The 14301-nt window shown below is 42.2% G+C and overlaps 2 protein-coding genes across 2 annotated transcripts; one reads left to right on the forward strand and one right to left on the reverse strand.

The window, feature by feature from the left end:
- Nucleotides 1-6610: 6610 nt before the first annotated feature.
- On the forward strand, nt 6611-8865 carry mul3 (mitochondrial E3 ubiquitin protein ligase 3). The gene is made up of 5 exons (XM_070974726.1): nt 6611-6704; nt 6845-6969; nt 7044-7131; nt 7239-7359; nt 7443-8865. Exons 2-5 carry the CDS (start codon nt 6853-6855, stop codon nt 7933-7935), a joined length of 819 nt encoding a protein of 272 aa, XP_070830827.1. The 5' UTR covers nt 6611-6704; nt 6845-6852; the 3' UTR covers nt 7936-8865.
- On the reverse strand, nt 8855-14266 carry LOC139339218 (translation initiation factor eIF2B subunit epsilon-like). The gene is made up of 16 exons (XM_070974725.1): nt 14068-14266; nt 13709-13833; nt 13430-13615; nt 13157-13334; nt 12990-13070; nt 12833-12910; nt 12436-12748; nt 12184-12329; nt 11617-11761; nt 11425-11526; nt 11210-11311; nt 9997-10087; nt 9792-9915; nt 9569-9694; nt 9352-9462; nt 8855-9151 (listed from the first exon to the last, which is right to left on the reverse strand). Exons 1-16 carry the CDS (start codon nt 14224-14226, stop codon nt 9089-9091), a joined length of 2130 nt encoding a protein of 709 aa, XP_070830826.1. The 5' UTR covers nt 14227-14266; the 3' UTR covers nt 8855-9088.
- Nucleotides 14267-14301: the final 35 nt, after the last annotated feature.

Genomic DNA, 14301 nt, shown 5'->3' on the forward strand with positions numbered 1-14301 from the left:
GGAATTGAGGGTGAACGGTATGTTATTGACACCCAAAGCAGAGGGTGAATCTGGAGTGGAGACTGGTTTGGTGATGATGAGAGAGGAAGAAATTCTTGATTTCAAAAGTATAAAATAAATACAAAAAGTTGAAATAGTGTTTATTCTAAAATGGTTTAACAATCAAAATCTAATCTCAGGAACAGAAACAGTTCCTTATTTCCCTTCACACTCGTTGACCAGTGAATAGATCAGGCTTGTCATTGGGGCAAGTTGGTGCGTTCTGCATCCAAAACTGCCTCTTGAGGGCACCAGGGCGCATCAGCTGATGTCTGCAGGCAAAGCTCTGCTTGAAAGATCTGCGTGGCCATCCTTGCATCGCCAAATTAGGTAAGCAACTGACGCACACCTGAAGTTCGAGTCATGAGAAAAGACAAAAGTGTTCAGATATACTCACGGGTTCCAGCAACATGCAGGAAAGGAGGATGAAAATGTTCTTTGAGACTTCCACCAGCATATCCTTTAGAGTAGTTGATTCGTCCCAAGAAATGAACAGATTGTAGGTAAAAATGAGGTAAAAGAATTGAACATGGAGAGATAAAGCGCGGGTCTCTGTGGAACCACGGTGCCTCCGTGCGCTCTTGCGCTCTGAGTGGAGTGAAGCGCTCAGCAGGAATCATGTCCTCCTCCCTCCTCCTCCTCCTCCTCCTCCCTCTCGAGCTTTACCTTGAACAACCAAAAACTAACCACTGACAGATCATCCGTGCACGTCAGTAGATGAGGGCGTTAACACGTAGCCACAAACAAAGAAGGCAACTATGTACGTGAAGTCAAATAAAAACATGATTGGCCCTTTGTGCCAGTTTGTATGGCCCATTTGTGATAAGCCAAAAAATGTTATCATGTCATAAAACTCTGTTGTAATACCACATATTTATTTTGGAACTGTGGCCTTGGTGTTTCATCATAGCTACAACTTGCATTTACTCTTTGTTTGCAGAGGAGGCTGCAGAAAACAGGGCAGAGGTGGAAAGTAACTAAGTACATTTACTCAAGTGCTCCAGTACTTAAAGTAACCTGTGCATTCTGCTCTTATACTACCTACACTACAACTCAGGGGCCAATATTGTACTTTGTACAGCAGTGCATTTATCTGACAGCATTCGTTACAGATGACGGATTTACATAAAACATATAACAAGCTTGTAAAACAGAAGTCATAGTTAAAGATTGAACCAGAAGTTTCCATCAGTTTAAAGAAGAAGAAGAAGATTTCCTTTATTCGTCACAATTTACACACAACATGCAGAGTTGAGGGGGAAACTGCACACGGCATGCATCTGTGAAATTCTTTCCCGCTTTTTGACCCATCCATGGTCAGTCCTTCCTCCACAGCGGACCAGGAGCGGTGGGCTGCCAGTCAACCGGTGCCCGGGGACCAGCTCCATTGTCGTCACCATTGGTCAAATGGTGATCTTCTTCTTGTTAGGCGGCCCATAAAGACAAACTTGCCCTCTGATGTTTAAGATGGTTTCATTTATCAAACAGTCTGAGGCCCAAACATTCAGACCATGGACAGGACAAGTGTGTGAGTGTAGTTAAATGCAATAAAAATTAGTCTCTCTTCCACATATGGATCTGGACACCGCTGACACACTGCTCTCAGATAAGATAATGCTACGGTATAGGCTCAGGGAATGATGCATAGCATACATATGTAGGCTATGTGAAGTGATTGCTTGCTGCAAAGCTCATAATTAATTATAGACAATGTGAGAGGTAGATATTAGTGCTCCCTCTCCCAGTTCTGCAAATGGACGATGCAGGAGAAAAACATGCAGTGTGTGCCTGCTTGTCTCTGGTCAGATGGTTGCTCTGTCATCAGACACTCATGCATCAGTGTGCATAGTGTGGAGAGATGAGGGTTATGTTATTTACTTCCAACCATGAGGAACACAAGTTACTGATAACAATGCACAGACCCAATCCTTGTTTCTCCTGCACTGACTCGTCCGGTGGCACCATGTGCTTCACCATATGTTCTGCTGGGCTGCTTTTACTATCAGTGGGTGACTCAAGGAGGCTTATGAACACCATGATGGATGTCAGAACAAACTCCCTGCAAGATAAAAGTCAAATGTTCGGGCTTTTCGAGTTCTGCTGGATGAATCTCTTGTGCTCACCTCCAATCATGTTTGTTATATGAAGTGTTTTAATGAATTAGAGTGAATTAATTTGTCAGCAATTAAAGAAATTAGCAGGATCTCACTTGCAAGAATTGTGCTAGTTAGGTGTTATCAGAGCAAACATTTGACACCACCAGTGTTTACCACGCTCTCACACCAGTCGGCAGTGGGGTTTTATTGCCACTGTCTCAAAATTAAGAACGCATTTCTCATAAACCTTCAGTCATAAAGCTGCTCTTTGCTTTTAAAGAGGATAAACGTGTTTACATTTTTTTTATGTGTCATCTTCCTCTGCTCCAAGCTATGGAAGCTTTCAGCTCATATTAACAACATCTTCTTATTTTGTGCCATAAATCAATCGTACAACACCGTCTGAAAAACACTGTGAAATATGGTGCCAATCAGATGTTGTCAGGGTCTCATTTACTGTAATTAATTCAATAATTGCTCAAAATGATCGTGGGAATGACTTGCATAAATTACTGCCTTCAACGTGCAAGTGAACTATAACTCACATGCTCTGAACTGTGGGGCTCAATGAGCCACTGATGCTGGAGTCTCTGAATTGATCTGTGAGCTGTCAGTCAACACCCCAGATATTTTAATGGAGGCAAAGATGTTAATTAAATAGGTGCATCAAACTCATCAAACTGAAATGGAAATCAGACAGTGAAATTATCTTCCCAGCAGGGAAATAAAAGTAGTGTAAATTTGCATGTGAGTGTGTGCGTGTTTGCTTGCGTGTTATGCCTGTTGAGTATATCCATAAATCCTATATATACAGCGAAGAGATGAGGGATAATATTTCATTTTGTCAAGCTTGCAATCACAAAAATGTCATCTTTTCAGGAACTCAAAAGAAGAGCTCTGTGTCAGTTTGTCAGAAGTGCTTTTGATATTATCCCGTGGGAGGTGAAGGTGTTCCCAAATATTCTCAACTGTGCCATCTAACATTTAAAATGGAAACATGAAAGTCACCTGCAGTCAGCGGACTTTGGGGTGTCATGCTAGCGGTGCTGCTCTTGGGATGGTAGCTGGTCAGTCCACCACTCTGGTCCAGAGGGAAATATCTCCAGAAGTATCAGACGAAATTTTATACAGACATTCATTGTCCTTAGGGGATCATGGGTGGATTAGTTTGCTACATATTCATGTTCCCCTCAGGCACTACCTTTTATTTTCAAGGTCAGAAACTCTCCTCATGCCACAGGCTCCTGTTATGCAAAACATAAATGCAGACATTGTTAACCATCTATTATTACTGAATGACTTCATCTATAGCTCCTGTGATACTCATTCTCTACTGTCTTTAATTATTCTTGTGCAATAGGGAAATAATAGAGAGTTTGGCAGAAACATTCAGGCCGGCAGCTCTGAAGCAACGTGTCTTTTGTCTGATCCAACTCATCAGCAAGAGGATGGGCCAAAGGGTGTTTGTGTCTTCAAATAAATGGGAAAGATCTGAGGGAGTTGTTAAAGTCAGAGAGAATGATTCAGGGATATTTCTTGCTGTTGGAATAAGAATAACAACTATTCATTAGCCAAATACTTTGCATTTTTCAGTCGCTTTTCATTTGGTCCTCATGCATTGTTCTTTTTCAAATCAATCCACTTGTGAAGCCACCGCACATCTCTGCAGGCATGCGAGGCTCTCTGTGTTGTCAGTGTCATCAGAGGGGCTGGTTTCAGTGTTGATGTTTGAGTCAGAGGTTTTTCCACAATAAGGAAACTGACGTCATTATTTTCAGCTAAATGCCATTTTGCTTTCAGTGTGCAGTCAAGGACAGGCAATGATGAAATGATGAACCTTCAATCAGGATGAGCATTATGTGCAGTGCAGAAGAGACGAAAGCAGCACAAAATCAAGGATTTGATTGGCTCTTCTCTTCTCTTCTCTTCTCTTCTCTTCTCTTCTCTTCTCTTCTCTTCTCTTCTCTTCTCTTCTCTTCTCTTCTCTTCTCTTCTCTTCTCGAGGCATCAGGTGTTGAATGAAGCAGTATTAAAGTCATGTTGACAGAGATGCCCCTGAAGGTTCACTGCTATTTGTAGAACTGAATGGACCAACAGAAGACTTTTCAATTTCAGCATTTCACTCCTTCGCAGGCTGAAGGAGAAAAAAGGGGACTGAAACAAACAGGTGTAGATAGCAGCCAAACGACAGGAAAAAATATGACCACACATTTAAAACAGGTGTGTACTCAGTCAAACACTGTCTGCTGAGAGAAAATAGTCAGCTATTCAGTACACAGAGAGAGTGGCAGAGAAAAAGGAAGTCGTCCAAGCCTGTGAGGCTTTACTGTAGGTGTATTATGTCGGTCAATGCTGGCCACTTTCACTAAAACATAATCGGAGGATTAGCTGCTTCATAACGAGTGTGTTAAGCTGATCCGGACCTCTCCAGGGGAAAATATAGAAAATAAAGGAATACATCCAGGAAATGAGGAAACATCACTCTGCTATACAAAATTTAATTAAAATTTGAATATTCAACATTTTATGTGACTTTTCTCCTACGTTTTGAAGGACTGGAAACTCAAAGGTTTTAAGTAAGAATCCTCCTCTGGCGAAGCTGCTCACATGCTTGTAATAAGGAGGAGTAGCATGTTACAGTGTCCACAAATGCAGCATGACTCAGCCTGCAGATGGTCATATCATTCAGAGTGGCAGCATTAACTTGATAAGAAGCAGTAAAGCTGCTGTATTAAACTGCTGGGAAGCGTTGAAGACATTAAAGTCAGAGCTGTCTTTTCATAGAGGCAGGAATCCTTTAGTGCTTTACAGTGATGGAAAGTCTTCAGATGGTTGAGTAAAGGTGATGCCACAGTGTAAGAATTCTCTGTTACACTTGAAAGTCCTGCTTTTAAAATATTTCTTGAATTAAAAGTGTTATCAGTAAATGTTAGCATGTAGAGTGGACTCTCTGTTGAATGAATTAGTCGTGTATTTTCATGCCTGGCCGTCATCTAACAGCACAATACAACAACATCGTCCAAACATAAACATAAACCTCCCACAAATAACGCTCCAGGAGATATCCCTCAATGGACATGCAGAGAGTGGCCCCTGAGCACAAGACAAGAACCAAATCCAAACGAAACAAAAAGTACGTCTGCATTCATTAGTGGAAACAACACTGTGTATTTGATCCAGTTCATAAATAGTCTGGCATCCATGTGGAATAGAGTCTAAAGAATGTTTCTTATGTTTTATTTCATAGCTGCAATTTAATATTCTAACTACTTATTGAACTATTTGGTAGTTTAACCCAAAAACAATGAATTATATTCTTAGAAAATGGTGATATATTTTATATGTCAAATCTTAGAGCCCCTGTGTTGCCTACTTAGACTGTATGGGTGTGTACAATCTGATTTTGATTTCAGCATGGCTCCACCCAACTCACACCTGACAAGAGGTGTAATCAGCCTGACCCTTTGATTGGCAAAGTAAGTTACTGTATCCATCAGATAAATGTAATGGAGTGAAAAGTGCAACACTTTCCTCTGTGATGTAGTGGAATAGATGTAGAAAAGTAGCATAACATGGAGATACACAAGGGAAGTACAAGTACCTTGAAGTAATGTACTTTGATGTATTCCACTGTGCATCTGATGCCTTCATACAAAGCAAGTAAGTTATAAATCGTTCAGTTGAAGAGTGATTTTCCCCTTTCATTTGAATAATTTGCAGAAGCCCCAAAAGATAAAACTATACAGTATGCCACAGGAAAGAATCACTCTTGAGGGAGACTAAGATTTTGTTTTTTCTTATTTTTCCTCCCTCAGTAATCATCTCGTCAACACTGGTGGGACTTCTTGTTCTACATCTGTACATGTTGTGGACCCATTCCGAAGTCCTATGTGGTATTTAGCTATATAAATAAACCTGACTTGATGTGGCTTGTTTCAGGGTCTTTTTTCTTTATACTTAGACTTTTTTTTTTTTTTTACTACTGAGCACTATGATGTATAATATGTGTTAAGCAGTGGTGGAAAAAAAAATACATGTATCTAGGTACCACACCTAAATACAATTTTGATGCATTTTATGCTACTTTATACATTTTACTGTGCTACATTTGATCCTACTCATGACTTTTCAGATTAAAATTTTGTGCCCAAAATTTGAGCAGTTTCTAAAATATGACGCATGGTTACAAATTAAATTAGTCAAAAATGCATGAAGTAGTAAAAAATTGGTGTAATTTGGTCCAACCAAAAAAAACAATGACATATCAATTAATTTAAAGGTTTACGCTACTAAAATGGCCATTAAACATAATGAGTAGTTTTGTACTTATACCTAAGTAACATTTTGAATTGCAGACTCACTATTTCTACAGGCTGATGTTGGTTTCAACCAGACGCTGCTGCCACCTGGTGGACAAACCGCTCATGAGACAATGCTCTTTAGTTCCTATTGGCTGATGAAACATGACGCGACCTGGTCTAACACGGAAATGATAACAACGTAACAGAAGCTTTGGTTTCGATTCATGTGACCAAACTGTACATGAGTTAATACCAGGTGTGTCACCAGGTAAGTCCTCTTCCACTTATCTGTGCTTTATGCAGTTATTCCTCAAAAAATACGACGTACTTGTTCGCTGATAATTACTTTGTGTCCAGTAGTTTACTTTGACTTGTGCTGCCTGTGTTGTCTCTGCATTCCTGTCATAGATACAGACATGAGTGACTTTCCTCTAAACCCACTGGTTTTGATTGGTGTCGGGTCCAGCTTTGCCTTCTCTGGCCTTTTCTATCATTTATACCAAGAAAAGAAAAAAGAGCTGAAAAAGCTGAAGGTAGGTACATCACTGTCTGAATCCTGATGAAGTATTAATACAGTGATAAATGAAACCAATGCTTTTCATTTTAGGAGATCCCCATTTTCAAGCCTGACCAACATTTGGTCAAAGTACTGAAAGCATCTCCCCACAAGCGACTTCAGTATGTTGCCATAGAAGGTACAAACATGTCTAGAATTAACAGTTTTGCAAATGCAGTTTTGAATGTGATCAGTCACGGAGCTCATTTTAAGAGGCATCACAGCTGGCTTCATATCTGTCTGAAGGTTTGGTGCAGGCAGACGGGGAGCCTCTGGCCAGCCAGTTCGTCCCACGATGCTTTGGTGTGATTCAGAAAATAGCCGTGGAGGAGCACTGGAAATACTGGAACTCCCTCACCCGGACATGGTACATTAGACTGCAGAATACAACCAAAAATGTGTCTTTATAAACTTACTAGCCTGTTAATAAGAGTGTGTTTGCTTTTCCAGGAATTCTCGGACAATGAACAGAAAAGAAACCAACAACGCCGTACCTTTTAGTCTGGTCAGCCCTGGAGCCTACATCACTGACTTGTATGTGAAGGTTCAAAACCCTCTGGAGGCCTCTGGGTGCAGCCTGGAGAGGGTTTATTTCAAAGTAAGACGTGCTGAGGAGGGCTTGGTGAATATGGTGGTGCAGGGCCTCAGCAGTGAGAAACCTGTGTCGATGGAAGAGAGTGAGGAGATGCTGCGGGTGGGGAGCACCCTGACTGGCTTTGGTGAGGTGGTGCTGGAGGGGGGCCAGGTGATGAGGCTGCAGGCCCCGCAGGACGGCCGCAAGTATATCCTCATATCCACTGACTACAGGAGCTTTATGGACAGGCATGAGAGATCAGCCAGCATGTGGAAGACGCTGACTGCTGTCACCGGCATCACAGGGGCTTCTGTTCTAGCCAAGGTCATTTACGACTTGGTGGGGAAACAGGACGACAGATCCAAGTAGGCTTCAAGGCGTTTATACTGCAGGTGTAGAATCTTACAAAGCTGGGGCTCAGCTTTTTGTCCCAATACTGCCTCAAATGTTTCATCTCAGAATCTGCTGCACCATCCTGATCTGAAGATAACTCTGCTGCATGTTTTTATTTGTCATTTCTTGTCTTGATTTGTAAGCACTGTCAAAAACTGTAATATCTTGAAGAAGTTCTCTGTTCATCCAAGTCCTACAGCTGATGATGTGACTGATAATTTTGACTATGATGTGATGAAGACAATAATCAGAAAGTCTTCAGCCCTGGAAGAGTTGAATTAGGGGGAATGAATGGAGCTTTGTAATAACAAGATAAGTTCCTCTTCAGTCTAACAATGCGCGGTTGCACATCAAAGGCTCTTAGATATCTTTCATTTCTTCTGCAGTTGTTGGGTCATTATTATTATTATTCTGTGATAAAACTCAGAAGAGCATGGATGTTATGCAGGATATTTGTCTGGAGAATTATGGAGCAGCTTTATCAAGGGAATATTTTATTTTTGTAATGAAATTGTATTTTTTATAATTCAAGATAAATCATTAAGTTTGTGGCATCAAAAAATCAATCTTTCACTTTTGATTGCGAGGTTTTAACTGTGAACCTGATCTGAGACACGACTGTTATTTCACCTCTGTCAGTCCACGTTTGCCGTCATGTCCAGACAGAATGGAACTAAAACCACATTTTAAGGTGACTATCAGATAATCTTCTACCTCTTAACTCATTGTGTTTCTACGATGTTGTTTCATGACCTGCAGTCACTGTTCAGTTTGTAGGGAAAAGGGCCCTAAACACTGTTTGTGCAGACTTCTTTAAAAGGTGATGGATTCAGTCTCTTTATAACCTTGTAGCAAGTGTTATCATTTTGTGTTGTTGACAATACAGTAATACACATTTCCAAGTGGTCTGAGGGTCTTTCTTCTTTATTTGGATGTTGACTTTCACATCACACAGCCCTTACATGGCGTGGCACTATGTGATGCATGTCAGTTTATAGTGAAGATCCTGATGGATGCTCCAGGCAGGAAGCTGTTGAAGAAGCTACAACCACCAGCCTGAATCCCTTTATTCACACAGCAGTTTTCAAATTTCACAGAGTCATCTTTGTCCTTTCTTAAGTGCTCTTCGTTATTCCCCGTCCTCCTCTGACGACTCCTCAGCCTCCTCCAACCACTGGATGAACTTCTGAAGCTGTTGGAGAAAACATTGCTCATAAGTATAGAAAACAAAGACAAATGCATGACTAATGAGAAATTTGCAAATTTGCTTGCCTGACTGAGTGGTCAGAGTGAACAGTGAACACATTCCTCTTTGCAAAACAAGATAATAATTCATAACATACACAAATCGTCGTGTCCTGTGTGACCCAGCCCACCCAGTACTGTACGTACCCCCTGGTTCTTGCGCAGCTGTCTGCTCTTGTTGGTGGTGGCTCCCTGGGAGAACCAGCGCAGTATCATCTCCTCCTCCAGGATCTCCAGCTGGTACATGTTCATCAGGACCTGGGTGGAAAACACGACGCTCGATGACCAACACTTTTACTCGTGCCAGAGTCCAACCTCTGTCAGAGTCAGCAGATAAATGGGTGAACATGCTCGTGACCCTGACCTTGACCATAGCAGCCCAGTGACTCTCCTGGTCCAGGAAGTGTTCTTCAAAGGCAGACAGACAGTCAAGATGGTCCTGTGCTCTCTTCACATAGTTCTTAAACACCGGCGCCCATTTCTTCAGTAACTGAGAGGATGAAGAGCGAAAACTTGAGTGACTATATTTGTCTCTATCATGTCTACACTTGAATGTTCTGCTAAAAATAAAAAAAAATCATATTTACAGGTAGGAGCAGAGCAACGTATTGTGATGCAGTAAGCTGTGGACCCTGCTGCTGGAAAGGGTACTCAAGCACCACTCTGGTTAAAATCTGCATCACCTCCTTCAGACTGATATTGTAGGCATACCTGAAGAGAAGGAGTGTGTCACACTGACTGTGCAAAAACGAGCACTTTGAAAAGGAAAAGTCATTTTAAGTTCCTGCTTACTTGAGGGAGTTGATCTCAAGAACAAGATTGTCACAGCTGATGTTTTCCTCCAAACCTCTCTGCAGAGTCCCCAGCACCTCCATCTGGAAGACTACACATGAACACACCAAAGAACAAAGGTCAGAGACGAGAATGTACTGTATAATCCAATTTTGTGAGTTTCTTATACCCTAATAATTTTTCCTGGACAGTACTATGTCATTTGGTAGCAATTCTGGTTAAAACAGACACAGTTTAGTTAGCTGTCTTGAGTTTATAAGCAAATAATCGTGAAAATGTGAGTAAATATGCATTCTTCATTAATGTAACAAGAGGAACTTTATTCTCCATATGTTGAATAGTGCCTGTACATAATGTGCACTGACTGAAAGACTGGCTTAAGATGGCTTAGTTGTTCTACCTGTAATTAGCACTAAATTACATAGTTCATTAGATTATAAGGAATTTACAGCAACTTCAAATTACAGTATCTGTTACCAGACAGAAAGTTAGATGAAATTATATTCCTAAATTATCCAGTCCAAAAATGGGCAAAGAGGTGGAATGTGGATGAAGGTAAGGTGGGCTGAATGAAGCCTGGTTGCTCAAACGTAGCAGCTAGCTGTCGCTTAACATGACCACGCAATTAATTATGTATAACTTTAAGCCTTAATATAATTTCAAAGATGTTAGTCAAATAAAAATTGCCCACGCAGTTGTCATGAACCTGGAAATTAGCTCTAGAGACCAAAACCACTTTTGGTACCAGGTTGTTAACATTTCTGCTGTAAAGATGGGCTTTTAAATATGTGGTTGAAGGGGATTTAATCACTTTTCAAGCCAACCTCTAGAGGCACTAGTTTGCTGCTTGGTCTAAAGGTTTATACAGCTACCAAGAGCCAGAGCCAACACCTAATGCAATGAGTGTGTGAAACACGGCAAAACAATTAGCTGATTAATTGTCTTCATAGGTCGACATTTTATACACAATTTGTACATTACTAAAGAAAACAGTCAACAGATTAATCTGAAATGCCAATTATAGTTAGGTATGTAATGTATTTGTACAACACTGAGACATTATCTAATTTCCTGATGCTCTGTCTGAAATTCACTCATGAACCTTCCATTAAATTGTGCGTAATGGAGATCATTGCTGGTTGGTATTGTGTCCATTCGGCCAGTAGGGGGCAGTCACATCGCTCCACAGACCAGTGAAATGACCAGCTCTCACCTTTGACGTCGTCCATCTCAGGGGAGGGGATTACTGGATCATTGGCATCATCGGGCTCGCTGTCCTCACTTTCACTCTCAGGGTCAGGGTTCAACACCAAACCTGTTGTGCAAGAAACAAAAGCCAGGCTGCGGGGACACGGACTACAGCATCATGGGAAATACCAGCTTCACAGATTCTATGATAAAGTTAAACCAGCCAAGCTGCTATCCTACCCCACAGACAGTGTGCCAGCTCTTCATCATCCGTGTCATCCAGACTGCTGGCCTTCCAGATGTAGCCTTTTCCCTCTGCTCCAACCTCTGCTGGGTTGAACACTGGAGGACAGACGAAAGCTCGTCACCACAAACATTAAGGCATTTTCTTTACTTGTGTATATTCATGTCAGCACACAGTCAAATGCACACCTTTCAGTTTGGTCTTGTCTTTACTGTGACCGATCTCAGCATCGTCACTCAGGAATTCATCATCGTCCTCCTCCTCCTCCTCCTCCGGGTGGTGCATGGACACCACAGTACCCTCGGGAAGAAAGACGTCTGGTCCGATCACCACCTTGAAAACATTTCACAGCAAATTAAGCGAAAAAATTTGAGGCAGACATAGACTGAGTTTTTGAAAAAACATAAAAATGTGAACAAGTTATAAAGTTTTTAAATATTAATTTTTTTGCTTGTGCTTGTAAATGACTTAATGTTGATGATGAAACACTGAAGGAGTTTGAGTATCAGTTCAAGCATAAGCAATGAAAGCAGCTGATATGTTGATTAAAGGTTAGTCACTGCAAGCACAGCTGCTTTTAGCTGAAGTGAAAGTGTTAAAAACAGCAGAACTGTAAATTTAAAGGTATTCATGAACGCTGTTGAACTTCCCATTTAAGATTCAGGATGAAAGCAGTTGAAAAGTACAATGAAAGCAGTCAGCTGATGTACAAGTGGTGAAATGAGTTGAAATGTCAGTTCTAGTGATCTGCTTACATTATACGCCAGGACGCACTGTTTATTCAGCCTCACGCCTGCTTTGATCTCAGCCTTGTCGCAGACAACAGACTGGCTGATCACCACGTTACTGGCAATGTGAACATTATTCCAGATGTAGGCATGGTCCAGGTTTACATTGTCACCTGTTGCAATAATAAAGGGACTGTTACCACCACTGCCATCATGTATTTACACATAATCTCCTACTTTCAAACACACAAATGAACATTTTTAGGCCTGGACGCTCACCTATGGTGCAGTTGCTACCAATGACACTGTTAGAAATGTTACAGTTAGCGCCGATGCTTGTGTCGCAGCCAATGAGAACATTCTCAACCATCTGGCTGCCGTGGCCCAGGCTCACTCCGGACCCTCGGTAGACGTTGTGACGAGAAAACGTGCAGCTCTGTCCCTTCTGGTCAACGAAGTTTGATTCAGGGGTGAGCGGGTAGACCCACCGCCGCACAAGGTCCGACGACACTGAATCGTACATGAGAAGGTTGGACACTCGGACACCGTAGCCATCCTTGGTGACATGCATGTGTATCTGGTTGCCCAGAATCTGAAGAGAAATAAAATAAACATTGGCTTAGGCTTCACTAAGTGGCACGTTAACCACATCATTTCAATAAAAATGACATTGTACCTCTTCATTGACCAACATCCCTCTGACAAAGTCGTTTCTTGTTTGGTAGTCAAAATTATCAGTGAAGAGCTCAGCAACCTGAAAATGAAGGTGAAAAAAAACTTAATACTTCAATCAGTAATGATGAGCCCAACAGCTTCTGTCTCTGAAAGCTCACCTGCGGGGAGCAGATACTGATGTGACAGTCCAGGAGGTCGTGCCTGATTTCAAACTCATCGCTTCCACTGTGGAAAATGTTCTGTGAGACAAAGAGCGGTGACATCAGTCATCAATCAGTCCAAAGCCAGGGGAAGCTAAAGATGTCATTCAAAGTGAAACTCTTACCATGGGGAACTGCAGCCTCTTCAGCCCTTGTGTCTTCTGGTAGTGTAAAATCCGCTGGCTTTTGCTGTCCACAGCGACAATGACATCATCCTCCTCACAGCGGGACCTGTGACCTGGAGACGATTCCTTGAAGACCATCGTCATCACTGAGATGTTCTTGTCAACCTTTCGACGATGCCTGTGCACAAGCAGAATGACACGTAGTGTCAGAGCCACGCAGTCCTGGAGATCACTAATCTTGTCTCCTGACTATATGAGAAACACATGTCTTACCTGTGCTCCTGCAGCGCCTGACTGAGGTCAATATTCGACACCACATCTCCATAAACCAACACAAAATCCGAGCGCACAAGCGACTTTGCATCTACATCCCTGAGCACATCCCCTAAGGAGCGGTACATTTCTGATGTGATGATGTGGACCGTGTTCGGAGAGGAGGGTCGACACCACTTCGACTTCCTGTCAGACACAACAGACACATTGACAGGTCAAAATCTTTCTCTGAGACCAGTCTGCACAGACGTTGATAATAACCACACGCTGAAAACTTACAATAAGTGTTCCTTGATTTTGCTGGCCATCCAGCAGCAGAAGACAAATGTTTCCTGCACCCCAGTGGAAGTGAGGAACTCAAGGGTGTAGTCGATCATGGCAGCGTTACCCAGCGGCAGCAAAGCCTGGCATCAATGACAATGTGACAGGGTGAGGTAACGTTACAGATTAAAGCTGGGAACTGAAGACGAGTCCTTAAGTTTTATTGAACACACCCAAAACAGTAGCTCATTCGAGTGCATTAAAGTTACATGTTTAGCAATATGGTTTCATCAGTACCAGTGCAGCCCTGTCACTGTTGACAGCATGGACCGCATTTAGCTTCATTAGCGGTCCAGTTAGCTTAGCTCGCTGCCTACCCGCGGCTGGTCTTTGGTCACCGGGAAAAACCTCCGGTTGAAGCTGTCGGCGACTAAAACAGCCTGCAGCGGCTGCTCCTCTTCTTCCTGCTCACCCGCACCTTTCCGACCTGGAATGCCAGAGCCCGAACGACTCTGTTTTCCTCCTTTAGCAGCCATGATTGACTCCCAAGTAACCAACTCTGTCGTCAGAAATTTGTACGGTGGCTGCGGTGGGACAATTCACTAATACAG

Source organism: Chaetodon trifascialis, chromosome 11 (assembly GCF_039877785.1).
Source record: "Chaetodon trifascialis isolate fChaTrf1 chromosome 11, fChaTrf1.hap1, whole genome shotgun sequence".
NCBI lineage: Eukaryota > Metazoa > Chordata > Actinopteri > Chaetodontiformes > Chaetodontidae > Chaetodon > Chaetodon trifascialis.